The sequence below is a fragment of the Aedes aegypti genome, chromosome 2 (genome assembly GCF_002204515.2).
Source record: "Aedes aegypti strain LVP_AGWG chromosome 2, AaegL5.0 Primary Assembly, whole genome shotgun sequence".
In the NCBI taxonomy this organism is placed as follows: domain Eukaryota; kingdom Metazoa; phylum Arthropoda; class Insecta; order Diptera; family Culicidae; genus Aedes; species Aedes aegypti.
Genome location: NC_035108.1, coordinates 161,699,706 through 161,726,642, shown reverse-complemented (window position 1 = coordinate 161,726,642; position 26,937 = coordinate 161,699,706). Strand labels below are relative to the sequence as shown.

General features: G+C 34.7%; 2 protein-coding genes across 2 annotated transcripts in view; both read left to right on the top strand.

The window, feature by feature from the left end:
• LOC5572908 (Krueppel-like factor luna) overlaps positions 1 to 26,937 on the top strand; it is a 143,506-nt gene that overhangs the window by 94,552 nt on the left and 22,017 nt on the right. The gene's annotated exons all lie outside the window — the stretch shown is intronic.
• On the top strand, positions 5,913 to 6,852 carry LOC110676173. The gene has a single exon (XM_021842988.1). The coding sequence runs from the start codon at positions 5,999 to 6,001 to the stop codon at positions 6,815 to 6,817; it is 819 nt and encodes a 272-aa protein (XP_021698680.1). The 5' UTR covers positions 5,913 to 5,998; the 3' UTR covers positions 6,818 to 6,852.

Genomic DNA, 26,937 nt, shown 5'->3' with positions numbered 1-26,937 from the left:
TAATCTACGTCATAGAAAAATGGGTAAACATACAAGTGTGAATGACTTGAAAACTAATTGTCTCAACCAAACCATCTTGGTTTTGCTATTTTGTTTATAATCTCAAAAATTATATAACATTTTATTTCTCAAAAATAATTTATGTAATTAAAATCAAAATTAAAAATAATGATAAACCTTCGAATTGTTAAGTGGAATATTTATAAAGAACTTCTTCTTTTCTGGCGTTACGTCCTCACTGGGACAGAGCCTGCTTCTCAGCTTAGTGTTCTTATGAGCACTTCCACAGTTATTAACTGAGAGTTTACTATGCCAATGACCATTTTTGCATGCGTATATCGTGTGGCAGGTACGAAGATACTCTATGCCCTGGGCAGTCGAGAAAATTTTCAACCCGAAAAGATCCTCGACCGGTGGGATTCGAACCCACGACCCTCAGCTTGGTCTTGCTGAATAGCTGCGCGTTTACCGCTACGGCTATCTGGGCCCCAAATGAAAACCGAATTTAGTACTTCACCATTTAATTCCACTAGAGTTTGTATCTTTTGACAGATTTCGTAATTCGACCTCCACTATAAGTCCGTTATCAGAGTCATGTACTAGACTCGAAAATTAAGTTAATTTTTTAGAGACCCCCTCCAACCTCTTTCACTCATTTTACCTAACATATGCACTATCACTTTTGAAATCACATAGCCCTCCTTCAAATGATACTTATACTATGTTTTTGTAAAGGTTGCTAACATGGAACTGATTAATTTTCAATAAATGGAATCATGTACTTTATTCCTAGAATTTAAATGGAATAATTTATTTTATTCCTAGAATTTAAATGGAAACATAAAAACATTCAGTCTGCGTATGCAGCATCCTTAAAAATCATGTAAATTCACCTAATATGTGCCCGACAGTTTTTAGGTTAATTACAAAAATGACGCATTTTTTAGTGCAAATAATTACCATCAAATTTCTACTTTTTCTTTCTGACGCTACAGAAGCCTGCTTTCACCTTCTCATGAGCACTTCCACAGCTATTAACTGACAGCTCTCTTTGTCAATCGACCAATTTTGCATGTGTATATCGTGTGACAGGTACGATCATACTCTACCCTAGTCTAGTCGAGAAAATTTACTCTACGAAAAAAAATCCTCAACTGGCTGGACTCTAACCTACGACCCTCAGCATGGTATCTGCATGTTTACCGTTATGGCTATGTGGCCCCCAATATCAAATTTACTTTATTTTATTTTTTACATCGTGTAGGGAGCCGGATCCTATTCTTGGCACTCTTGATTCACTGCGGCAGCGGGGTTATTTGAAAGCTTGTGAGCTCATATTTGGCCACAATATGCGTCGTACTAAAGTACAAACTTTCAGACAATTCGGCCGAGAAAAACCTCCTATGCCAAAGTGAATCATGGAAGTGCCCAAGTAGCTCTGCACCCTATTTTGCTTAAAATTGAATTTACGTCATTATAATTTTAGTTTTTAGTAGTTTGTAGGATTGAAGGAACTTATGATTTAATCACTAGCGTAAATAAAATAGTGAATAAAAATGGTGTTTCAGCTGATCAATTCTTATATTAGGTTTTATGAAAGCAACTTAGTTGAAGTGGTCAAATGTGGATAGTGTTCAAACTGAATGAAAAGTGTGTACAACAATCAAGACCAAAGACCAAAGCAGCGCTGAAGGGGTAACAGTGTGTTGGAAGTATCAAGCTTGGTGACTTAAAGAAAAAGCAGTAGGACAGCTACTAAGGTTTCGATGAATGGAGCAGAATACCCCTAGAGGACATTCCATTCCTGTTCAGACACTTCAAAGTGTTCGGTGAGACCTTTCCATTTATCATCCTTTATTTTAGTAGAAGACTAGTGATAATTGGTTTTAAGTTGATGATCGATGATCTTGTCTTACTAAAGTAAATTTATATATAATGGGAGAGGGACAATTTGTCTTTTCGTTTCAGAGAGCGAGTAACGGCGCTTTAGCCGAGGATATAATGCCAGGACATAAGGAATAAATATCGTTTTCCCATCCCAGGAAATCGATCTCAACAATTGAGCGTGCATTAACTTTCTTAGCAACGCCACTTCCAACGATTTGATCTATCTCTCCCTGAATGAAACGGTTGTCCCCGTTTCTTCCATCGTAAAATTGAAAAATTTTCGTCTATCACGTTATTCATTCGTGGATAATTTGATCGCCGTGAATTTTGCAATTACCTTCAAACCCAAGTCTGCACAGTGGGCCTGGCCATTTTAATACTTGTATCCTATTTTCGATATGCTGCAAATATTAATGCTGATTAGAAAATACTAGAAGAAATTCTGGTGTTTACAGGATGCTTTTCAATATTGGCTGTGCAAGCACTTAGATTAGATTAGATTAGATTAGTTTGTAGGATTGAAAGAACTTAGACGGATAGCTTACATATTACAGAGAATTTTAAAACCCGTTCAAAAACGGATTGTCAAAATCGGGTCACTACCCATAATAAAGCATGAATTCGCTTTTTGAAATTGTTACATATATTCCAGCTATTTGAAAAATTTCATTAAACAATCAATTTTTTTTTCGAATATCCTCAAATATTTGGAAACTATCAGATTTGAAAATAAAGATACTGACAATGCTTCTAATAAGACAATCCGTAAGACAACTGCGATCAGCAGGCTTTTTGGTTTGCCATGTGTTTTTAAAGTTTCGCAATCGGTGTGTTATTATTATCTTCAAATATTTGAAGACATTCGAAAAAAAAAATGATTGTTTTATGTAATTTTTCAAATAGCTGGAGTTAGATTACAAATGAAAATGTAATGCTCTGACCACACTCGTACGTTTTGTTTCCCTTTCGTTTCTGTTGCATGGGCACTTTTAGCTGTTAACCTTACCGTGGAAAGTTTCCTGGAAAGCATTATGTACGATTATGACCTTTGAAAGGAGCATCTCACGAAACAACGGACTAGCATGCAACGCCAAATGGCACAGTCGTAATACGTTCATGACGAAAAAAAAAACACTGCAGCGGGAATTGAACCTAAACTTCTTTGATCGATACAGCTAGTTACTTTGCAAAACTATACGCACGGCAATGAAGTCCAAATTTTAATATATATATATAAATATATTTGTAAAGATAAAAGGAACCAAACGATATTTATTTTTATATGAGCGGATAGTCTAGACTCCAGAACTTCATACATTGCTTAAAAATGTAAATGAGTATTTCATAGTACTGCAATAGTTTAAAATTTCCTAGTTTAAAACGCATTTCGTACATCAAATAATGAACAACATTTTTGCGAGTGATACCAGCACGGGCTACATACATCAATAGTATATGCCATTTAAAAAACTCTGCAGTAAGTAAAGGTTTTCAGCTCCAGTTGTCCAACTTCATAAATATTATAGCAGATATTGAACCAACATGCATTGTAGAACACCAAAATGGATTATCGATTCAACATGGTATTGACAGATTATCAAAGCAAGGAGACATTCAAATATTACGTCCATTGTTTTTAAGTCTATCTCTATTGTTTTTAAGTATCCTATGCTCACTATCCCACTTTTTCCCATGCCCCGAGTACATGCACTGTCACACTTTCGTACACCCCACTCTCCTAAATGATTGACATAATTTTCGAACGTTCCCCAAAAATTTTACTGTTTTTTAAACTTTGCTTTGATTTATGATTATGATTCCTAATCTATTTTAAATATTTATGATTCCCAATCTATTTCAAATATGAACTTATAAAACAGGTTTTAAACCAAAGCTACGAGTTTCTGTTACATAGTTTTTGTACGGTACATAATTGTTATGATTCGTTCGTAATCCACTCGTTCATGTTTTAATGCAATATTATGCACTATTGTGGACATTAGATACAGATTCATCCACTTAACTTGATCAAAATACTGAAAATGAAAGTTGGTAGTCCACAACGAACATCGACCGGGTAAGTGCCGGCACCAGCACAATTGTGCTGGTCCCACTTTGTCCCTCCAGAAATCTTTGCTGTGTGAATCAATTCTCATTTGGTCTTCACCATTTCAAAGAATGACTCTTTCACTCTCGATTCGTATCTGTGCATACCTAGAAAAAACGAATAGTTGAAAAGTTGCGACAGATAAAACTTTTTCAATTCTCATAGTGTTTGTTTACATTTTGTTTACCCTGAGCTGGTGTTTTCTAAACACGATGTAAACAAAAGCTTTTGTGCTTAATTACAAGTATCAATGTTAATTCAATAATCGAAATCAAAAAAGTTTAGTAAAACAATGATTTATTGGCTAAAAGAATCATTCAATGTCATGGGTGCCGAACAGCACAATTGTGCTGGATCGTCCCGAAAGGGATATGTTAAAATTCAAGTCATGTCTGACGAATTGTGAAAATTTCATTTCAATCTGTACATAAAAAACTTCTAAAATTGCCAACTTTGTATGGAAAATCGAAAAGGTTCCAATTGTATTGCCCAATACTGTAAGTAAGTTTGAGGGTGTTTCTCTTCGGAGAACGACATGCTGCTGTGTGATGCTTCACATGATGCGTGAGATGGTTTGTTTGAACAGGGGCCATTAACACACGAAGACAAACAACTTTTCCTGAGAAGTGTTGGCGTATGGGGCTGCCCTGGGGGTGGAACGAAATTGTTTTTCGCATGCTTCGGTCCGACAACGAAGAGTCGTACCGGAAGGAAAACGGATCTCACGGATACGACAAACTCGAGTTTTCAGTTTACACTTTGATGTAGCAAATGGGGACGAAAATTGAGTGAGTAGGTAAACTTCGGTGTTTTAATTAAAGCATTGAGGAACATTGATAGTGAATCTGATGGGTTTTGGGAATTGTTGATTGCTCGAGGAATTTAATGTGAATTCCTTTTACGTATGCTTTCGGAGATTTGCCCAGGAATTGCTCCTAGTATTTCTTGGAAGTTTCTGAACACATTTTAAAATTTACTACATTATGTGTTGAAGAAGTTTCCTCTAAAGCAGAAAATTTCCAACCCAGAAAAATCCTCAAGAGCATCTTATTGTTTAGTTTGACAGTTTGATCTAAACATTTTGTATACCAAATTGATTTATTGAGGTACCTAAGTAGCCCTCTACCCTATTTGTTTTTAATCTGTCCAGTCTGCAAAGCCATTGCAGTAAACGCAAGGAGTATACATTTTTATAAGCGCAGTATAAAACAAGCTTCCAGTGATGAGTTCTACTCTGTATGGCAGTACCTGTTTCAACATAAACTAGCAAATCATCAAATCGATCGAATTAGTTTTGCTATATAAGCTAAGTAATAATCGACTACATTTGCTTCCTCTAAATTGCTTTGCTCAAATGCGTATAAAACAAAAAAAAACGAGAAGCAAAGTAGAACAGATGCAAAAACAAAACATATTTAAGCATGACAATCAAGCTTCAAGGTTCAAGGCATAGGTCTAGCTAATGACTGTTGCTACAATATTTAGTCGACGAAACGCTAAAACGTAGCAAACTTGAAGTTGAAACTGGCATACCTACTTCAACTGAACTTTTTTCAATTTTGAGATCCCATAAACGAGCAAGAAGTTTGATACATGTGCTGTAAAATAATTTGGCTTTAGAGTAGCTTTTACTTTTTTATGGTAAAGCGTGCTACTTAGAGTAGAAAATACAAAAAAAAAACTTTCTTCAGAACGTTTTCAAGCATGCTTACTCTATTAAAAAAAGAACAAACAGCCGCTTGATGTGTTTCAGCGTAGCTCCGACCATCCCATTTATTTCCACGGTTAATCACCGACTCATCGGCAAATATCAACATCACTATCATTCCTTCAGTCGTAGGGGAATTCCTAGCCAGTTCAATGAGCGGTTCTTTTTTGCGATCCCTTGCTTGCTGTTTTGTTTAATGAGCTCGACGGAGCTCTTAAGCTGGGCAAGTTCAGTCGTTCAGAACGAGCTCTCAAATACGGTTCGGAGTGTGAAGTGTTCAGATCAATAACAAAACCATGCGATCGTTGCTGTTTACCGCTTTGGTGGTAATGATTGCCTGTGCATTAGTACAATGTGAGGAATCTTGTTTGCAATACATTGATTCTTTGGAACAAATTCATCAACAACTCATAAATGAAGCACATAATCACAATTACAATATGCAAGTATACGGCGGAAAATCATACGTATCGAGAACTAGTTACATTCTCAAAATGCTGAATGCTGAAATAAGTGCAGCTCAACAAGAGAGTTACTATGGCAGTTATAGTCATAACAAATATAACAAAAATGGCAGAGGAAAACCAACAAATGGATGTAAAGAATTAGAGGATGAAATTCTGACCAAGAGCAGAGAGTTCGGAATTGAAAAGATTGGACTGGAGGATAATTTGCAGCGGCTAAGGAAAGTCTTGCAATATCAGCAAGATAAGAGCAACTTTTATTTCCAGGAGAATGAAGAATGTAAGCTACAGAAATACTATAGCGAGGGAAACAAAACAGAACTGGAAGCCGAGATACAAACCTTGAAAGCGAATCGTGCCAAGCTGGAAAAAACAATCAAAAGTCTAAATGTGACCGTTCATAAACTTGAAAGTGACAAGAAAAAACTGCAGGCTAAAATCAACGCAAATTCACCGGCCATCCACGGAACAACTGGAATTGAATATCCCATCGGGGCACGTGAAATCGTCGGTACCACATCTTCAACAACAACAACCGAAGCTTCCGCTGCAGTGCAAAACGTAACAAGTGAAACGAGTTCTGGAGATGATGTAGGTTCAGACCAAACTTCCGTCATCCCGGATATAGATTTGAGAAATAGTGCTAGTTAAAAAATAAATCTATGAAGCATACTAATGAAAAGACAGCTTAGTGTGGAGTTTGTTTATTCCGAAACAATATATAAAGAGTAAAGAGTCATTAATAGGATGGGAATAATAGGAGTCGAGTTCACGAACTGGGTAAAGTGAATTCTAATCTGGTAGAACTAAATTCACCATTTATTAACATTTTGTTAACAACATATGACATTTCATTTGCAGTAGCAGTTCAGAATTTTCCAGAATGTTCAATACGTTCGAACACACTTTAAAAATGTGTTTACAAAAATAAAAGAAAAATATTTTTTTTCTAAGTGAATTTCTTTTTGAAATTGAAGCAATGTTTATTGAGAATAGTTTTGGCAGCAGTGACGGCGGCGTACATCGTCGTGCAAAAAAAAATCAACATCAAAATGTTTGAAAATTGTTCTCTGTTTTGAGCCCAGAAAAATGTGTATAAATTATCGAAAAAAATGTGTAAGTAGCATTTTTGGATATTTTTTGTTAGACTTTTGGGAGAACTCTTCGAAGAATTCTTGCACGAGTGTTTCAAGATATTCTCAAAGTTAACATGAAAAAAAACAAGATTTTTTTTTTTTAAATTCTAGTAGCAAAACATGTGCTAATAATGACTAGTTTTAAAGTTGATGTGAAGAAAACTTTGGAGGAACTCCTTCAGAAATACAAAAAAAAAATTTGTGCGCATTATTATAAGTATTACTGAAGGAGGTCTGGGATGAATTCTAAGAGCATACATTAGAGGCAGCACTACAATGAGACTCTTAACGGTGATGTGGCCAGTAGCGAAGGTGGTACGGCAGTAACTTTGAGAGCACACGCGTAGGACGAAAGACTTCCGCCTCCAGATCTCCAAGAGGTTAAAACGGAGATTGGACGGCTTAAAAATAACAAAGCCGCTGAGGTGTGGCGATACGGTGGTGATGCACTGGATAGAGCGCTGCACTGGGTTATTTCCAAGATTTGGGTAGCCTTCTGTCTGCACGATGGGGTTAAATTGTCCTCAAATTCAAATCGTAATAACTTCACGGAATTCCACGGAAAATTTGATTCACTTTCACTTGAAAATAAGAGAAAACTCAAGAGGCGGTGGTTCTTGGTGGGAAGGGTTTATTGTGAAAAAGGGTAAGAACAACATGAAATTATCTTTATCTTAGAAACAATTTTTTTATAAGATTATACTTGCTTCGATAAAGATTTGCAACATGGGTAGGGCTACTACGTTGCACATTGCTTAGTTGGGAATTCTGATACCTCGAATTCTATAATTTTCGATAACTATTTTTCAAGACATTTTAAAACCATTCATGGTCAAAACAAACAACTCGTGGACACAATAACAATGTGTGAAAAAAAATCACAAAAATCGATTCACAAGCAAAAATGAGTTACAGCCCTTCCTATTCACCCCAGAAAATAGACAAAGGGTTAAACGAATCTCTGGTTTAATACTAAAAAACTCAAACGAAATTCTTAAATAAATAACGTCGTTTAGGCTATTATGTCACAAAGCGCGGGTTCGATTTCCGCTCCAGTCAGAGGAAACTTTTCATCAAACTAAAAATTCTTCAATGGGCTACAGGGTGATCCGTGTTGCCCGTTGCTTTATTTTTTTATTTCTTTATTGGTGTCATTCCAAACATTACATTCATTTCTTATCTCTAGGTCTTCTGTGTTATTAGACAACACTCTCATCCAAATTTGGTAAAACAAATTTAAGATTTTATTAACATTTTGTTAACAACATAATACATTCCATTTGCCATAGCAGTTCAGATTTTTTACAGGTGAGTTGATTTCACCTGCTTAGGCTGATACAAATATTAAATTTCTTTTATGTCCGAGACCACTTGGAAGGTACGAGGGGGGGGGGGGGGGGATAAAAATAAATAAGGAACAAAAAAAAAATGAAAAAAAGTTATTTTTTCGAATTTTTACTTTTAATGATAGTTGTTAAACTGTTTTAATTCGTCCTCTGGATCATTATTTTACTTGTTTTTTACTTTGTAAATTGAAAAAACCTAACTGATGTCAACAAAATGATGAATCTCTTTTTTTCTCCCCTTCAAAATTTTCGGTTGTTGGAGGGGGGGGGGGTGACATAAAAGAAAATTAATATTTGTATCAGCCTTATAAGAGAAAAAAAAACACGTTTTCTATTTACTTAGCCTAAATTAACCTAAATATATAACGCATTAATCGTGGCAACAGAAGATTTAAACGATTTATGCCTGAAACTGTCGAATGCTTTTTCTATACCTAGAATAGCAAGACCAGTTGAATATCCCTCAGATTTGTTGAAACGAATTATATTTCTTACACGTAAAAGTTGATTAGTGGTCAAATGTGCATGACGGAATCCAAACTGTTCATTGGCAAAAATTGAATTTTCGTTGATGTGGACCATCATTTTGTTCAAAATAACCTTTTCAAAAAGTTTACTGATGAATGAAAGCAAACTGATTGGACGATAGCTAGAAGCTTCTGCAGGAAGTTTGTCTGGTTTTAAAATTGTTACAACCTTAGCATTTTTCCATTTGTCAGGAAAATATACCAACTGAAAACATTTGTTAAATATATCAACTAAGAATGACAAGGTACTTTCTGGAAGTTTCTTGGTGAGGAAGTAGAAAATTTCATCGTCACCAGGGGCTTTCATATTTTTAATTTTTTTTTAATAACAGTGCTTACTTCTTCCAAATTAGTCTACCAGGAATTTTCGAAAACATTCTCTTGATTGAGAATGTTTTCGAAGTCCTGAGTACCTTGATTTTCAATTGGACTAGTAAGTCCTAACTTAAAATTGTGCGCTCTTTCGAACTGCATATAAAGTTTTTGAGCTTTTTTGCAATTAGTTAGTAATAATTTGTTTTCCTCTTTCAATGCCGGTATTGGCTTCTGAGTTTTTTTTTTTTTCAAAATTTCAGATAATTTCCAAAAGGGCTCAGGGCCAGCTTCCAATTGAGAAATTTTATTTTCAGAATTGTTATTTCTTATTAGTGAGAATTGTTTTTATTTTATTTGTTTCTGTGTTCTGTATAATTTTCATAGCTGGATCGCGAATGCGTTTAAATAGTCTTCTCCTCACGTTTTTAAGACGGATCAAGAGTTCAAGATCATGGTCTATAATCACGGATTCAAATTTCAGAATTGCAATGCCCCTGGCTTCAATGGATTTTTTTTTAAAGTTTCAAGAGCATTGTCAATATCAATTTTTGTTTGTAAGAAAATGTTAACATCAAGATAAGAGTCAATATATGTTTCCTATATATTCCAGTCGACTCGAAAATAATTGAAAGTGGAGCTGATAGGATTGAGAATCACTTCATGGGATATTAAAATTGTAACAAGGACATGATCAGAATTAAAATCAGCATGAGTAACCAGTTGGTTACAAAGCTGAATAGAGTCGGTTAGGACCAAATCAATCGTATGATGGATTTTTTGAAGTGGAAATACTTGTAGGGCTATCAGGGTATTGAATTGAGAAATATCCTGTACTCATCAGATAAAATTCTGCTGTTGAAATTATTTTGAGAATTATTCCATGACCGATGTTTGGCATTGAAGTCACTAATGGCAAAAAATGACTTATTGCGAGTCAATTTTCGCAAGTCAGTTTGGAGCAAATTAACTTGCTATCCAGAGCATTGAAAAGGCAAATAGGCAGCTATGAAAGTATATTTACCAAGCTGTGTTTCAACTGAAACACCTAAAGTTTCAAATGATGAAAACAGTTGATGTTTTTTTGCGCCTATGAATGATGATTACAATACGCCCCATCAAATCAATCATTACGATAAACAAAAATAAATGGATCTCTTTTGAGTTTGGACCCAGGTTTCGAATAAGTTTCGGTTATAACTGCTATATGTACGTTATTAGCTGGTAGAAAATTAAACAGCTCGTCCTGTTTACCATTCGAAGAACGAGAATTTCAATTTAATATATTTATATTATTATTTCGATTATTGCTTGAAGTAGGTACATTATCTGAAGATTTTCCGTTAAAATTTTCGGTAGATGAAAAGGCGGAATATGAGTTGTCTGTGGCGGCAGGGTTTTTTTTTTCATTTGATTTGAAACACTTAGAACAGTTACTCATAGTATTAAAAAAAGTAATTTGAATTACCTGATATGAGTGCTACGATATCGGCATAGGATTTTCTTTGGGTCAATCCATTCGAAATTAAAAGATTAAAACGGCTACCCGACGGGAAAAAAACAGTTTGTTAATGAGCATGATTATAATCCATCTGATTGGTATGATTCTTAACAAAGCGATCGTCAACTGAAAAATGAGCATTGTTCGATACTCTACCTTGGGGATTCCGGAAACGACCGTTACCGTTACCGTAATTGACATTACCGTTCATCTGCCTGGCACGAGCCTCAATGACTCGCCTACGTGAAGGACAATCCCAAAAGTTAGATTTATTAAGTCCTCCGCAATTTGAGCATACATATTTTGTGGTATCTTCCTTCACAGGATAGACGTCCTTATCGTGAGAAGAAATACGCAAATCAGGCATTTGGCACCCATGCGGCAATGTTTTGTTCCATGGCCCCACTTTTGTCAACGGCGGCTCTGAGTGGGGTTCTGAAAATTTCCTCCAGGTTGCTAGATATGTTCCAATGTCACACGGATCTCGAACATAAGTCTTGCTTTTTCTAAAGCTCTAATGTTATTTAGATCACTTTTGTTATAGTAAACTAAATAATATTCTTGAGAAATCCCTTTCCGAAGAATGTGAGATTGGGTTCTATTTTTCATAATGATTACTTAGACTGTTGAAAATCCTAGTAAATCATTTATTCCATTTTTGAACTCTTCAGGTGACTTATAGTCACTTGAGAGACCTTTCAAGACGACTTTGAACAAACGTTCAGTTTCGTCGTCATAAGTAAAAATTTGTGTTTCTGCTCTTCAAGATGCTTGAGTTTCTTGTAATATACACCAGTCTCCTTTCTTTGCTATTTGGAAGGAGACCTTAACACACCGAGGACGAAGCCTTAAAATCAGTTGGAACGCTAAATTCAACCCACTATATCTCGGCTGTCCTAAGCCCGATTTACAAAATTTTGGCACCTACAGAAATGTATGGGCTTCTAGATTCATGTCAGATTTTTGAAATATTTTTGGAAACTACTGTTTGATTTGTAGTACTTAAAACACCGGAGCAAGTCCTAAAAAAAATTCTAACCGGCGGTAATTTGTAGATAACTTAGAATTTTTCGCGATAACCTATAGATTTTTTTTATTGTATGATGATCGTTTTAGTGTAATCTAACAATTGGAATTGAATTTTTGATTGTTAGCCGTTCAAAAAACTACAATATATTCACAAAACTGCGTAGAATACAGAAAAAATACATTTTCAATTATAACTTGAAATTTACCGCGATGACCCAAACATTTTATGATCTTAAAATATACTCATATTTAAGGCCATCAAATTTGTAGAACACTGATAATAAATTTCGGTTGGAAAAACTACAATATTTTCACAAAATAGTGAAAAATACAGGAAAATACAGGTTTTCTACAGAAATTTCATATTTTTTGCAATGAGTCATCAGTTTTATAATTTTAAACTCTTTGTGTGTTCATGAGAAACAAATTTTCTGAACATCGTTGATCGCTGTTTGTTCAAAGAACTACAATATATTCACAAAACTGCGTAGAATACAGAAAAAAAATACATTTTCAACTATAACTTGAAATTTATCGCGATGACCCAAACGTTTTATGATCTTAAAATATACTGAATAATAAATTTCTGTTGGAAAAACTACAATATTTTCACAAAATATTAAAAAAATACAGGAAAATACAGGTTTTCTACAGTAATTTCATATTTTTCGCATTGAGTCATCAGTTTTAGAAATTTAAACTCTTTGTTTGTTCATGAGAAATAAATTTCCTGAACATCGTTGATCGCTGATTGTTCAAAGAACTACAATATATTCACAAAATCTTGTATAATACAGAAAAATCTTAAATTTCTGCTGCAATGTATTGATTGCCTCTAGATCAATTAAAAGATTTGAAGTATTTTTATTTATGAAAATAAATATATTTACAGAACATTATTGATGTTTTTTAAAAAACTACAACAGTTTCACAAAACTATGAATAATACAGGGAAATTACGATCCTAACAACAGTTTGAAATTCTTTGCAATGATACATGTATTTTGTGATTTTAAAATATTGTCATATTTAGGGTTATCAAGTTTTCACAATATAATCGATGAAATTTTATTAAAAGAACTACAATATTTTCACAAATTACCATATAATACAAAAATATTCTGTTGCTACCGAAGTTTGAAAATTTTATCACTTGTATAATTTTCTAAATCGTTGTGTATTTTCAATAAAAATAAATGTGCTCAAAATTATTAGAAGCTGTTTGTTTGTTTGTTCCTTTGGAATATTGTAAAACTTTCTAATTATGAAAACATAACCCAATTACTGAACTGTAGCAGAAATAAATCCGAGGTACATTCGATTTGCATAATCTGCTGATTAAGACATAGCGTGATATATTCTAGCAATATTAACAACTTTCAAATGAAGTCGTCTGACTTTATTTTTATGTGGTAAAATTATTCTTTACATTTATAACACAAGACGCCTTGAGTGGCTATTGGATCAGTAGGTATTTTTTATGTTTCAATAATCGCTCATTCAAAAATTATTATGTATACTTATTCTTTTTGCTGAAGTAGGTATAATTTGACCATAAAAAATAGCAGGATAAATAACGAAATTCTAATTATGTAATGCTTTTTATCCAGTATGTTCGTCACGAAATCTGTTTACCGTGAGCGGAATAGGAACACTTAGATGCAGTAACAGTTTCTATTAAATATGTTTTATGAATGTTTTTAAAATAATTTCTGTATTAACGCTGATCATCTATACTTGGAGCTGCATTGTAACATAAAAAAAGTATTGATCGACTCAATAGTTATTTTAAAATGAACCTTCGAACACAGATGGTACTCTATTTCTTTTCCCTGCGAAATAGGAAAACTACGGTGATAGTAAACAGTACTATGTGGTTAAACATTAAAATATCTGTAAGTTTTCCATAGCAATAGGTAAACGAAAGTTTTTTATTGCATTCAACATTCTATTGTGATTGTAGTTCTTTTAAGAATAAAATGATAGTATTTGGAAGCAGATTTTTTAAGATGTGTCATGTTCATATATTATTAAAGTAAAGCTGGTTGAATCGATTCTTACTGTTTAACTTACTACATGGTAGTTAAAAGTATATGCTATTAGTACAACATCAAAATGGATCAGAAGAAGTGACATGAAAATGGGTTTTCAATTAAGCTCTAGCTGAGACAGTGATTAGGGTAACTGCATATTTGAAATATTTACCTTTATATTTTTATTCTTAATTCTTATTATAGGTTATTAGATAGATGGCATCAAACATGTTCTTGTTTTTTTATGCGAAAGTTTTGAACCATAAAATATAGGTCATTGCGTAAAATTATTAAATTACAAAAGAGTTCTTAGTTTTGAATAAATTATTTAATGAAAATATGTTAGTTCTTCCATTTATATTCTTTTCTCGTGAACATGAAAATGGTTTTAATTAATAAAATCAATGCGTCATCGCAATGAATATCAAACTACACTAGATATGAAAAAAATTATAAATTGTAAAATTCATGGGTAATAGCGATTATTTTAAACTATTGCTGAAACTTTTTTTCTGCCAAATACTACGCAGTTCAATATATATGTTGTAATTCGTTAAATGTATAAATTACAATGAAAAATGTTTGGTAATATAAATTCGAACTTCATTGTTAGATAAGTTCCAAGTTGTGTACAAACAAACGCTATTTTTTTTTAGACTAGCTCCAGTGTTTGTAGTACTACAAATCAAACAATAGATTCCAAGCACATTTCTATAACCGCACATGAATCTACAAATAAGGACAAACTAGGGTTGAAGCGATCAACTTTTTTTTAACACCGTCATCCATGTAAGTAAAATATCATTAATTGCGTTATTATGAGTAAATTAAAAAATGATGTCATTGCGACAATAATGGATTAGCTACAATTTGTAGTTGTAAGTCTCAAACATGAGAATAGTTTAAAACCACAAAATCTATGGGTCGTTGCGGTGAATATGAAGTAAGATTGTTGAAGGTATTTTGTCTGTATTATTTACAATTTTTTGAGAATGGTTTAATGCATTGGAGAAACTATAAAATTTGCTCAGTTAATTTATGGTTTATAATATGAAAAAATATAATAAAATTATTAAAATGAAAAATCTTTGCAACAAATTATTATATTGCAACGGAAATCTGATATATTTCTGTTCTTCTTCTTTTTCTTTCTGGCGTTACGTCCCAACTGGGACAAAGCCTGCTTCTCAGCTTAGTGTTCTTATGAGCACTTCCACAGTTATTAACTGAGAGCTTTCTATGCCAATTGACCATTTTTGCATGTGTATATCGTGTGGCAGGTACGAAGATACTCTATGCCCTGGGATGTTGAGAAAATTTCCAACCCGAAAAGATCCTCGACCGGTGGGATTCGAACCCACGACCCTCAGCTTGGTCTTGCTGAATAGCTGCGCGTTTACCGCTACGGCTATCTGGGCCCCATTTCTGTTATAATACATAATAATACATAGATATGATTTGTGCAAATATTATCAATAAATTGAAATTGTTATATTACCAATTTTGTAAATTGTTTGACGTGCTTTGAAAACAGAAATAATAACTGCTCTATTTTTTTATATTTATTACGTTGAGAAAATTTCAAATCGTAAACACAACTATGAAAACGCAACCATAGTCAGAGACTGTTCTGTATTTTTCGTGATTTTCTGAAAATATTGTTAGTTCTTAGAGTAAATAGCCATTATAATTGTTGAGAAAGTTAGTTTTTTTTTTTTAAACTTTATACGGTTTCGAATAATAAAATCAATTAGTCATCTTGAATAATATGAAACAAGCGCAGAAATAGTATATTCTTGTATTACATAGTATTTTGTGAAAATATCGAAGTTTTCTAACAAAATTTCATCGGTTAATTTATACAAGCTTACCAACTCTAAATGATAACATTTTATTTAACATTTTCAAATCATAAAATCCATGGAACATTGTGGTCAATTTCAGGTTGTTATTACGATCTAACTTTTCTGGTATTTTCCACAGTTTTGTGTATATGTTTTAGTTCTTCAGAAATCACCAAAAATGTTCTGTAGATATATTTACTTTTATATATAATTATGCTCCCAACCCTTAAAATTATATGGTCTGGAGGCAATCAGTTATTTGCATTTGACTGACAAAACGTCGAAAGGTGGGAATTGGAAGAGAAAGAAATGATCTTGGAAGAATTATTCTCTTCCGAAAGAATAATATAATTCGATATTTTTTTCTTTTCGATGTGTTATTCCTTTCGACGTTTTCACATTAAAGGTTTGTTGTTTGATACGTTCTATCAATTTATATATGAATCTGAAAAATTTTAAACCGTGGAGATTATAAGAAAATGCAGCAATTTCAAAATTACAGGAGAAATTTTATATATTTCTGTATTATACATGATTTTCGAGCACACTAATATGTTCAAACTTCGGTAGCAACAGAATATTTTTGTATTATACGATGATTTGTGAAAATATTGTAGTTCTTTCAATAAAATTTCATCGATTATGTTGTGCAAACTTGACAACCCTAAATATAAGAATATTTTAAAATAAAAAAAACCCATGGATCATTACAAAAAAATTCAAACTGTTGTTAGGATCGTATTTTTCCGATATTATTCACAGTTTTGCGAAAAAGTTGTCGTTCTTTGAAAAACATAAAAAATGTTTTAAAATATGTTTATTTTTATCTCACAATTGAAGCATTGTCTTTAAATTGATAAGGTCTAGAGACAACCAATAAATTGTAGAAGAAATTTCAGAATTTAATACAGAAAATTACAATACAAGATTTTGTGAAAGTGAACATACAAAGAGATTAAAATTATAAAACTGATGAGTCATTGCGATAAACATGAAATTATTGTAGAAAACCTGTATTTTCTGCCTTTTTCCACTATTTTGTGAAAATATTGTAGTTTTTCCAACAGAAATTCATTATCAGTGTTTGCAAATTTGATGGCCTTAAATATGAGTATATTTTAAGATCATAAAACGTTTGGGTCATAGCGATAAATTTCAAGTTATAGTTGATAATGTATTTTTTCCTGTATTCTACGCCGTTTTGTGAATATATTGTAGTTCTTTGAACAAACAGCGATCAACGATGTTCAGGAAATTTGTTTCTCATGAACACACAAAGAGTTTAAAATTATAAAACTGATGACTCATTGCGATAAATATGAAATTACTGTAGAAAACCTGTATTCCTGTATTTTTCACTATTTTGTGAAAATATTGTAGCTTACCCAACAGAAATTCATTATCAGTGTTCTGCAAATGTGATGGCCTTAAATATGAGTATATTTCAAGATCATAAAATGTTTGGCGCATCACAATAAATTTCAAGTTATAATTGAAAATGTCTTTTTTTCTGTATTCTACGCAGATTTGTGAATATATTGTAGTTCTTTAAACAAACAGCGATCAAAAATGTTCAGGAAATTTGTTTCTCATGAACAAACAATGAGATTAAAATTATAAAACTGATGACTCATTGCGATATATATGAAATTACTGTAGAAAACCTGTATTTTCCTGTATTTTTCACTATTTTGTGAAAATATTGTAGTTTTTCCAACAGGAATTTTTTATCAGTGTTCTGCAAATTTAATGGCCTCTAATGTGAGTATATTTTAAGATCATAAAATGTTTGGGTCATCGCGATAAATTTCAAGTTATAATTGAAAATGTATTTTTTTCTGTATTCTACGCAGTTTTGTGAATATATTGTAGTTCTTTGAACGGCTAACAATCAAATGCCAATTGTTAGATTACACTAAAACGATCATCATACAATAAAAAAATCTATAGGTTATCGCGATAAATTCTAAGTTATCTACAAATTACCGCCGGTTAGAAATTTTTTTAGGACTTGCTCCGGTGTTTTAAGTACTACAAATCAAACAGTAGTTCCCAAAAATATTTCAAAAATATGACATGAATCTAGAAGCCCATACATTTCTGTAGGTGCCAAAATTTTGTAAATCGGGCTTAGGACAGCCGAGATATAGTGGGTTGAATTTAGCGTTCCAACTGATTTTGAGGCTTCGTCGTCCGTGTAAGTGACGAATATCTTAGGCGGACAAGTGTTAACACCCTAATTGAGTTCGGGATATCCTGCCTAAATCCTCCAAATTCGGAACAACTGACCACGATAGGCGGCACTCTTTTCTCCTCACTTGAATCAAAGAGCCTGGGCTAAAGACTGTTTCGATTTGGTGTTCGGAAATCTTGGCAAGAGCATTGAACTGATTAGTTAAAAAACATTGAAAATGTTAATAAAATAACGTCATGGAGTGATACACTTTCACTGCACACAGTACTTACCGTCCTGTTGATCGAGAGAAAAAAAACGCCAGTTAAGTGAGATTTTTCACCATCTTCTCCAGCTGGGCTGAATGCCGCAAACTCCCATTCCAAACACATTTCCCATCAGCTTCATTTGTTTAGCTGTCAGTACGCCACTGCAACGTGGAAAAATTGCTCTGCATGTATTATGATTATAATGTCATTCCACCGTACAGGCCAATATTGCCTTCTTGCTGCTATGCTGCAGCCAGTGTAAGCACTACTAGCAAAGGGAAGATCATAAACAAAAGGTTCATGGCAGTTTGAGGAATCTGTACGCTGCTGGTTCGAATTGAAACTGTCTACGGCTACATAAAGTTTGCTCCGTTGGATGTTAGGTACATGGTTTCTTTTTTTTTATCGTGCCCTGCCGGAGCAAAGATGTTTCTTTTCTTCCGTGAATTGATGGCTGTTGCCAATATGTAGCAGTGCAATGCAGAATCTTGTAATAGAAGGTTCGTTTTTGTCTTACTTTCGTGCAAGATATTTTAGACTCATGTTTGATGTTTGCAAGGAAATACAAGCTTTTAACATAACGATGTTTCGTTTTGCATACTCATGGCAATATAAAGTATAGGAAGAGGAACAGCGTCTTTTTTTAATTCTAATCTATTGGAGTCAATAAATTTTGATACCTCGTCGATTTTATCTCCAAGTTTGCAATACATAACGAATCAACACGTCAGATGAACTTCATATGAAATCAACCCAAATATTCCTCACACCTATTTTGCTGCTACCGGATCGCCTCCAAAATATGGTTCGAAAAGTTTATCGGTTTGATGAAGACATCCTGTTGACGGATACCTTTCGCGCATTAATGGTGCATAATTTATTTTAATTGCGCGATGAAGACATTTATGGAGACCATGGCAAGAGCATTATGTGGATTTTAGTTCGCGCGCTCGGTGTAGTAGATCGTTGTCGGAAGTTGGTACGTCCAACCATCTATCCATCCGTCGACGTCGTCGTCATCATCATCGTCATGTTTGGAAAAGGGCAGTCGTCGACGACGCTTTCGGAGCTCGATACTGAAGGATGTTACAGTCCCGTGCAGAAGTTTGGGGTCACCCACTCAAAAACTCTTTTCATTCAATCTTTCGCACTTAAACTATTTGTTCATAGGAATTGCTAGAACTCAGAGACAGACAAGAAACCGTTTCCCTACACTTCTATTCTTCCATCGTTATAGCACTCCTTTCCTTACGCCTGATACATAAGCAGTCTGCTAACCAGAAGCAAGCCTTTCAGCCAAAAAATATCTTACCCCTATACCTTCCCGCATAACCCGGCGTAGATTCAGGGGTGTATTCGGTCTACTGTGGGCCACTTTTAAATGCAACGCCAATTCCTACTCCTTCCCCTTTTTGGTCTGCATTTTGACGTGGCAGGCGCCATTGTTGCCTAAAAATAGAAGATCAACAGAACTTTTTACTGAGTGTGCCTGTTAGCTTCAAGTAGTCATCTGGTTGGTTCCATGTGTATGTTCCTACTCCTTCCCCTTTTTGGTCTGCATTTTGACGTGGCAGGCGCCATTGTTGCCTAAAAATAGAAGATCAACAGAACTTTTTTACTGAGTGTGCCTGTTAGCTTCAAGTAGTCATCTGGTTGGTTCCAGGTGATCTGGCGATCCTTAAGTAGCAACCATGTGCGGCCCATTAAACTAAGCTGTTGCTCATTTTTATGTTTTAAGTTAGTTCTAGTGGCCCTGAACTTTCGAACGATACACTGATGGCTGACTTATATTTTTTGCACGTTGACTTGAATGACTGTTTGGTTAATTGTGGATAGCTTTTTTGACATTTTTTTTAAGTTTTCAACAAGTACTTTTTTGAAATTTTGGTTGATTGAATGCTTAGAAAATTAACAATGTTTGTCAGTGTAATTTTAAAAAATTTCACAACTTCATGTAAAAATAAGTAAACAAAATTTAAAAAAAATATTTCTGTCTAAATACGAATTGAAGCCTTTTAAATGAGCCATATATTTTCAATAACACGTGAAATCATAGAGATATGGACAAACCACTTTTATATGTTTCTTAGAAGGTGACCCCAAACTTTTGCACAGGGATGTATATAGTGTTGGTAGACGTGATCCTTTGCCATCCCACCAATCAGGTCCACCCACCCGCGCTATTGCCCCCACTCCCCCTTGTGACGAAATGCACGGATGATGCTGTTCGTCTTCCTACTACTGTTGTCGGCCGGGCTGGGTCGTAAATTGGCTGTGAAGCTTCGCTGTGGAATGCCGGGGGCAAGAAAAATTGTTTTTTTTCTCTCTCTCTCCCCCATACAGAATGAAGAACATAATGATAAGGAAAATTTTTCCAAACGATCACCACCTCAAAGCTTTCGCTTGGAAGAGATGGACCTAATTTATGGCCGGGCTCGCGTCTGGAAATTGGCACAGTTTATGAATTTTTAATGTTGATTATTCCGCCATAATGGATTACGGTCCCGGGAACACGAATCGACATCATCTCCTCTGGTGTCCATTTTTGCGAAGCTCGACGCATATGGAAGCGCGATAGTAAATTAGATTGGACCTGGGGTCTCTGTTTGACGTGTTAAGACCGGTATAATTGCATTCGAAGTGCGGAACAGGCTTGGAAGCTTTTTTTGTACTTTTAATGCCTATTATCGAGCGAGCTTTGTACGTTTTATTGCGAATCGTTAAGTATTGTATTAAGGTGCCATTTTAAATCATACAGTAGGGCGTTTCAAAATTTAAAATGATTGCAAATTTAATCTCCCATATATTTCTCACCCTCCTTACCAAAAACATAGTGTTCTGTGAAATTTTCTGCTTTTTCGGTGGAGATTTAAAGGAGACCTAAGGCCAATGTAGGTTAGTATGGAAATTACTGTGGAGCGGTGTTAAAAAATTTTCCAAGCACGTATTGTAATGTAAGTACAAACTTATCATCCCTTAGTGAAAACTCATTCCTGAAACGTATATGAACGATGTTGCTGAAGAAACAAATCTTTTTTTGTAGAACTGTAATACCATATAAAGCTAAATAATACAAACAAACTCATGAATATTTTTTTCCTACTCATCGGATTGGATTGCTCTCTTAAGCAAATTTCTTTATTATGATTTTAAGTATAAGTTTTACACTATGGGATGATGAGTTTGTACTTACATTACAGTACTAACGTGTTTGGAACATTTTTCAAAATTTCTCCACAGTAATTTCCACGTTACAATCACAACATAGAAAGCTTAAAACTTCACAGAACACTATTTTTATGGTAAGGGTGGTAAAGAATATGGTAGATTGCATTTCCAAACTTTTTTAAGTTTTAAACCGCCCATATCACACAATGTAATCTTTTATTTGTTCTAAGTACCTAAATACCGCTTATTATTCAATTAAAATTTGCAGTTGCCGCTTTTGAAAATATCATTGCATATCAGTTACCAGATGGCCAACTCGAGAGACACGTATCCCTCCAATAAGAAGATTTGTGCCATCGCCATGTTTAAGCCTTTTCTATCATCTAGCGTGGTAAGATAGGAAATAGAAAATGAAGACAAAAAAGATGGAAGTACACATATAGAGATTATACTTAAAAGAAGGAATATCGCACCAAGGACTTGGAATCGTAGTCGCGTATGGACAATATCGCTTGCAATCAATCACTTGTTCGGCGTACAATGTTGATTGAACAATAACGCGAATCCGGTTAGGCGTAGATGTATCACATATCTCATCAACAACCAAAGGTGACTTCCAGATCTTTACCTTATCCCACTAATCCAACATCCTTTCCATGACAACTGTGGTGATGCAGACGATTCTTCGGTCTCTAGTAAAAATGGTTGTCTGACTAATATTCATTCCCTTCCCCTGATGAGCGTAAGGACGTGTTGTGTAATGATTCCTTACGCAACTCAAAACAGTTGCGTAATGAAAAAGCGTTGCGTAATGAATCATTACAGCACTGGTTTCAGTGGTTATGAATGATTCCCGCACTGCATACTTCAGTGTAGGAAAGTAGGCCGTTTCATGACAGATTGGCGTGATGAAAAACAGCCTATTATGATGAGAAATTACAAAAAATAAATAAACAAAACAAGCACCACTATGCAATGTGTCACGTCCTTACAATCGTTAAGGAAGGAAAGGAATTTTAATTAAACCTCTACTTAAGAAGATACAGGAAACTCAAACTATCTTCATAAACGTCACAGGAAGGAAACAATTGTGTTAGAAGAACAGGATGGTTCTTAGGATAAGCTCCATTCGACAATTTGGAGTGACAAATAAAAATAATATTAATAACAATTGACTTCGAATTAACCTCTCTCGATCTCGATCACTTCTGGAATACAACAAAACAATGAAATCAATAATACTCATCCCCTCAAGATCAAGCAACACAACAGAAAAATAGCAATTCATGATACTATTTACTCTGCACAAATATAGACGCGTAACACGATTGATCCTATTGTTTCTGCCACCTCCGCAGGGGCAAGCATCATTACCAAAGGATCATTCACTATTTTTCTTTTCTTATTTTCGAGTTTGAGTTTTCAACATAAATTAATCCATGAATTCTGCAAACAATTCTTCCTCGTATCCTTTCCTCTGGAGATTATTAATAAAAATGCATCCTATACGAACTTTACCAAAAGCTCGTATAGAGATATTTCTTAGAACATCTCTAAGAATTTCTTGAGGATTTCCTTCAGAAATTATTGCAGGCATATTCTCTGGGGCTCCTACAAAATGAACACCAGTAGCAACTCTTAGAACCTGCGAATTCCTTCAGATAATTAAAATCCTTTCGGAGATTCATCTAAAAATTCTTTCAAGGATTTCTTTTAAAAGTCCTCCAAAACATCATGGTGATATTTTAGACAATTTTTCTTTCAGCATAACTCTAAGAATTCCTCCAGAAAATTGTCCAGATTTTTTTTTTACCAATTCAACGAAAATTCTTCTAGCAGTTTCAACCAAAATTTATTCTTAAAGCTTTCAGAAAAGAAATATCTTCAAAAATTTGTCCTGGAATCTTTTTATGTAAAGCTAAAAAATCCACAAAATATCTGGAGATTATTTTACAGCCCTTCAAGAGTTTTTTCAGCGGTTTATCCTAGTATTTAATCTTGAATACTTTCGAACAATAATACACCAAAATGATGCATGTCACAAGTGGATTGTACTATTTGCCCTTCTTGCAAGGCAAGATTTCTGTTTCAACAGTTGTAAACCGTTGTTGCATCCGAAGGGAATTGGTGGTGATTTAATTTGAGAATTTATTGTTATAGCTATTACATAATGCATTTCTCAATCAAATATTCGATGGAGTGTATAGTACCATTATTAAACTCCATAAAAATATCACCGAAAATATTATTTAGTTCTAAATTTGAGAGTTTCAGATATTTTTCTTCCTTGCTCCCTTATGACTTTAAATAGTCGCCATCTGTTACGTCGTTTGTTGAATTTTATGGACCGCAATGTGCTGTATCTTACCTCGCATAGCAACAGCATTCCTTAATCCGAGAGGTAAAGACGTCTTAGTTTCATTGGCCCAGAACATTTTTCCTCCAGTTCATCCGATTTACGACTGGACAACAAGCTCAAACCAAAGTAGCTCTTAGCTTAATCACATTAGCCCGGTAAAACTGCGTGTTTTAATTTGCAAAAAGACATGTGGGTATATCCGTTTGCAGTTTGCGTATCCGACGAATGTAACATCCAGTACGATTATAAGATTTTTTTCCCCAGTTTTCGAATAAATTTCAAACTAAATACATGTAGGGGTTTATGGACAAAAGGTCGAAAGACAAAAGGTCGAAAGGACATAAGGTCGAAAGACAAAAGGTCGAAAGGACAAAAGGTCGAAAACGATTTGCATGGAGGGAATTTTTTCCTTCTTTGAAAAAAGATTTTCGACCTTTTGTCCCTTCTTTTTTGTTCTTCGACCTTTTGTCCTTTCGACCTTTTGTCTTTCGACCTTTTGTCCTTTCGACCTTTTGTCTTTCGACCTTTTGTCATAGATTCACATGTAGGAATTCCTCACAGAATTTCTTCGACGTTGAAAGTCTGAGCATAGATGTATCGAAAAGCTGTACGTTTACCATTACCTGACTTACTGCTACATTGAAACAACCATGATTTACACTTTTTCATTCTTAAAATTTATGTATATCAAAAAATGATAAAATTTCATATGTTAACATAGAGTGTAGTCTTCCGATTGAGCCTAATAACTAATTTCAACATTTCTCCACAACAAACAAAATCAACATTAATGCGTTGTTTTCGTCTCGCACAGCATTTTCATACAAAGACCAGCAAAACCAGCCAAAACACGTGTTTCCCACCCGAAAAGCAAACAGCGCTGATTGGTTGTTGAATGACCCGGAACGTGAACATCGTCGTCGTGTAGGGCAAATATTTTTATCTTCCATTCCGCCCAAATGCTCCAGAGGCAAGAAATCGAGCCGATTTTTTTTTCTTCTAGCCATCTGTATCTGCTTCCGCTTCCTAGAAATGCACACTTACACAGACGGCAAAATGGTCGAAAGCTTCATCAGCCAGGAGATCTTCCTTCTTCGTCTGAACTCGGAAACGGTTAATGGACCACCTTACGGCATCCTTTTCGGCCATCATGGCTTGTTCTCATGCCCCCCTCCTTTCTCTACCATCAGGAAAAGAATGTCTTTCCATTTAGCTTACGAGAGTGGGTGCCCAGGATACGACTTAATGTATGGACTCTGTTATTAAACCTATTTTTATAGAGCACATACATTTCGCTGTAACACAGATTTCGGGTCTGGATTGCGTGTTATGCTGAGGTTTGCCCCAAGCATTACATTCGTCGGATACGCAAACTGCAAACGGATATACCCACATGTCTTTTTGCAAATTAAAACACGCAGTTTTACCGGGCTAATGTGATTAAGCTAAGAGCTACTTTGGTTTGAGCTTGTTGTCCAGTCGTAAATCGGATGAACTGGAGGAAAAATGTTCTGGGCCAATGAAACTAAGACGTCTTTACCTCTCGGATTAAGGAATGCTGTTGCTATGCGAGGTAAGATACAGCACATTGCGGTCCATAAAATTCAACAAACGACGTAACAGATGGCGACTATTTAAAGTCATAAGGGAGCAAGGAAGAAAAATATCTGAAACTCTCAAATTTAGAACTAAATAATATTTTCGGTGATATTTTTATGGAGTTTAATAATGGTACTATACACTCCATCGAATATTTGATTGAGAAATGCATTATGTAATAGCTATAACAATAAATTCTCAAATTAAATCACCACCAATTCCCTTCGGATGCAACAACGGTTTACAACTGTTGAAACAGAAATCTTGCCTTGCAAGAAGGGCAATTAGTACAATCCACTTGTGACATGCATCATTTTGGTGAAAGCATACGACATTCCTTCGATGCATCACTTTCTCATGGAGTTTTGTGGATGTGAATTCGAGACATTGCCTGATAAGGTTTTACATCGCCATGAAACGAAACTATTTCCATTAGCTTCATTGTATTTCCCATGCGAGATCAGCATAGCAGTACATATATTGGATTGTTTACTCGAAGATGTTTGGATTGCACCAAGGCATGAAACTATGATTGCATGATAAATACTTCATAATGCATCCTGATGAGATTTGAGTTTGAAATTATATTTGCGTTTCTCTTTTCTTCGAATATGATGAACTTTCTGAGTAAAATCCTCTTATTAGAATAAATCGACATTATTTAGATTGTGAATTTTTGACTATTTGATTCTGCCGAGTCTTCTTTGAAGTCGGTTCCTTTTGGAAAATCATCAGAACAGAAGGGTGAACATCTGAATTCACAACTACCTTCCAAAAATGTGGGATTATAACTTGTCACTAACCGTGGCAAGAATGGAAGAAAGGACGTTTCTCCGGAATGCGCGCTTTCTTCCAAGGGTGAAATGGTTAAATGGTTAATGTTGATAATTGCATCGAAATGAGAAATTAGCTCGATGTTCTAGACAAATTTTCCGAATATCAAATCGAAGCAGTCTAGCCCAGGCTCTTTGATTCAATTGAGGAAACAAATAGTGCCGCCTATCGTGATATCGTTGTTCCGAATTTGGAGGATTTAGGCTGGAGGTCTTGAACTCTATTTGGGGACTCAAGGGATCGTGAGCGTGATCGCTGGATGAGCAGAGGTTCTTTTATTAATTGGGTAGATTATGATTTTAATAGATATATTACAAATCAATGCTCGACAGTATTGAGAACATTGACCGATACATGGTGTTATTGTAGAAATATCACGGGGAATCGGATGCGTGAATGCATGTCACAATAAGATGATGCGATGCCGTGTTAAGTTTTTGTGTTCGGACGAGCGTGAACAAAGAAAGCAAGAACACAATCGCACAAAAGTGCTTGATCCTAGGCTGGTTCATTGTACTCTGTAGCCAGAGGAGCTGGACCCGCCTTGGCTTGAACAGACTATGTTCACCTATTTCCTCCACTGCTCTAAAGTGACTTTAAGTCACCTTAAGGCTCAAGAATCCATCATTTAATCAGCAATC

What these genes read in the sequence shown, in the direction of transcription:
- LOC110676173 (XM_021842988.1), top strand. Translation starts at nt 5,999, where the DNA reads ATGCGATCGTTGCTGTTTACCGCTTTGGTGGTAATGATTGCCTGTGCA.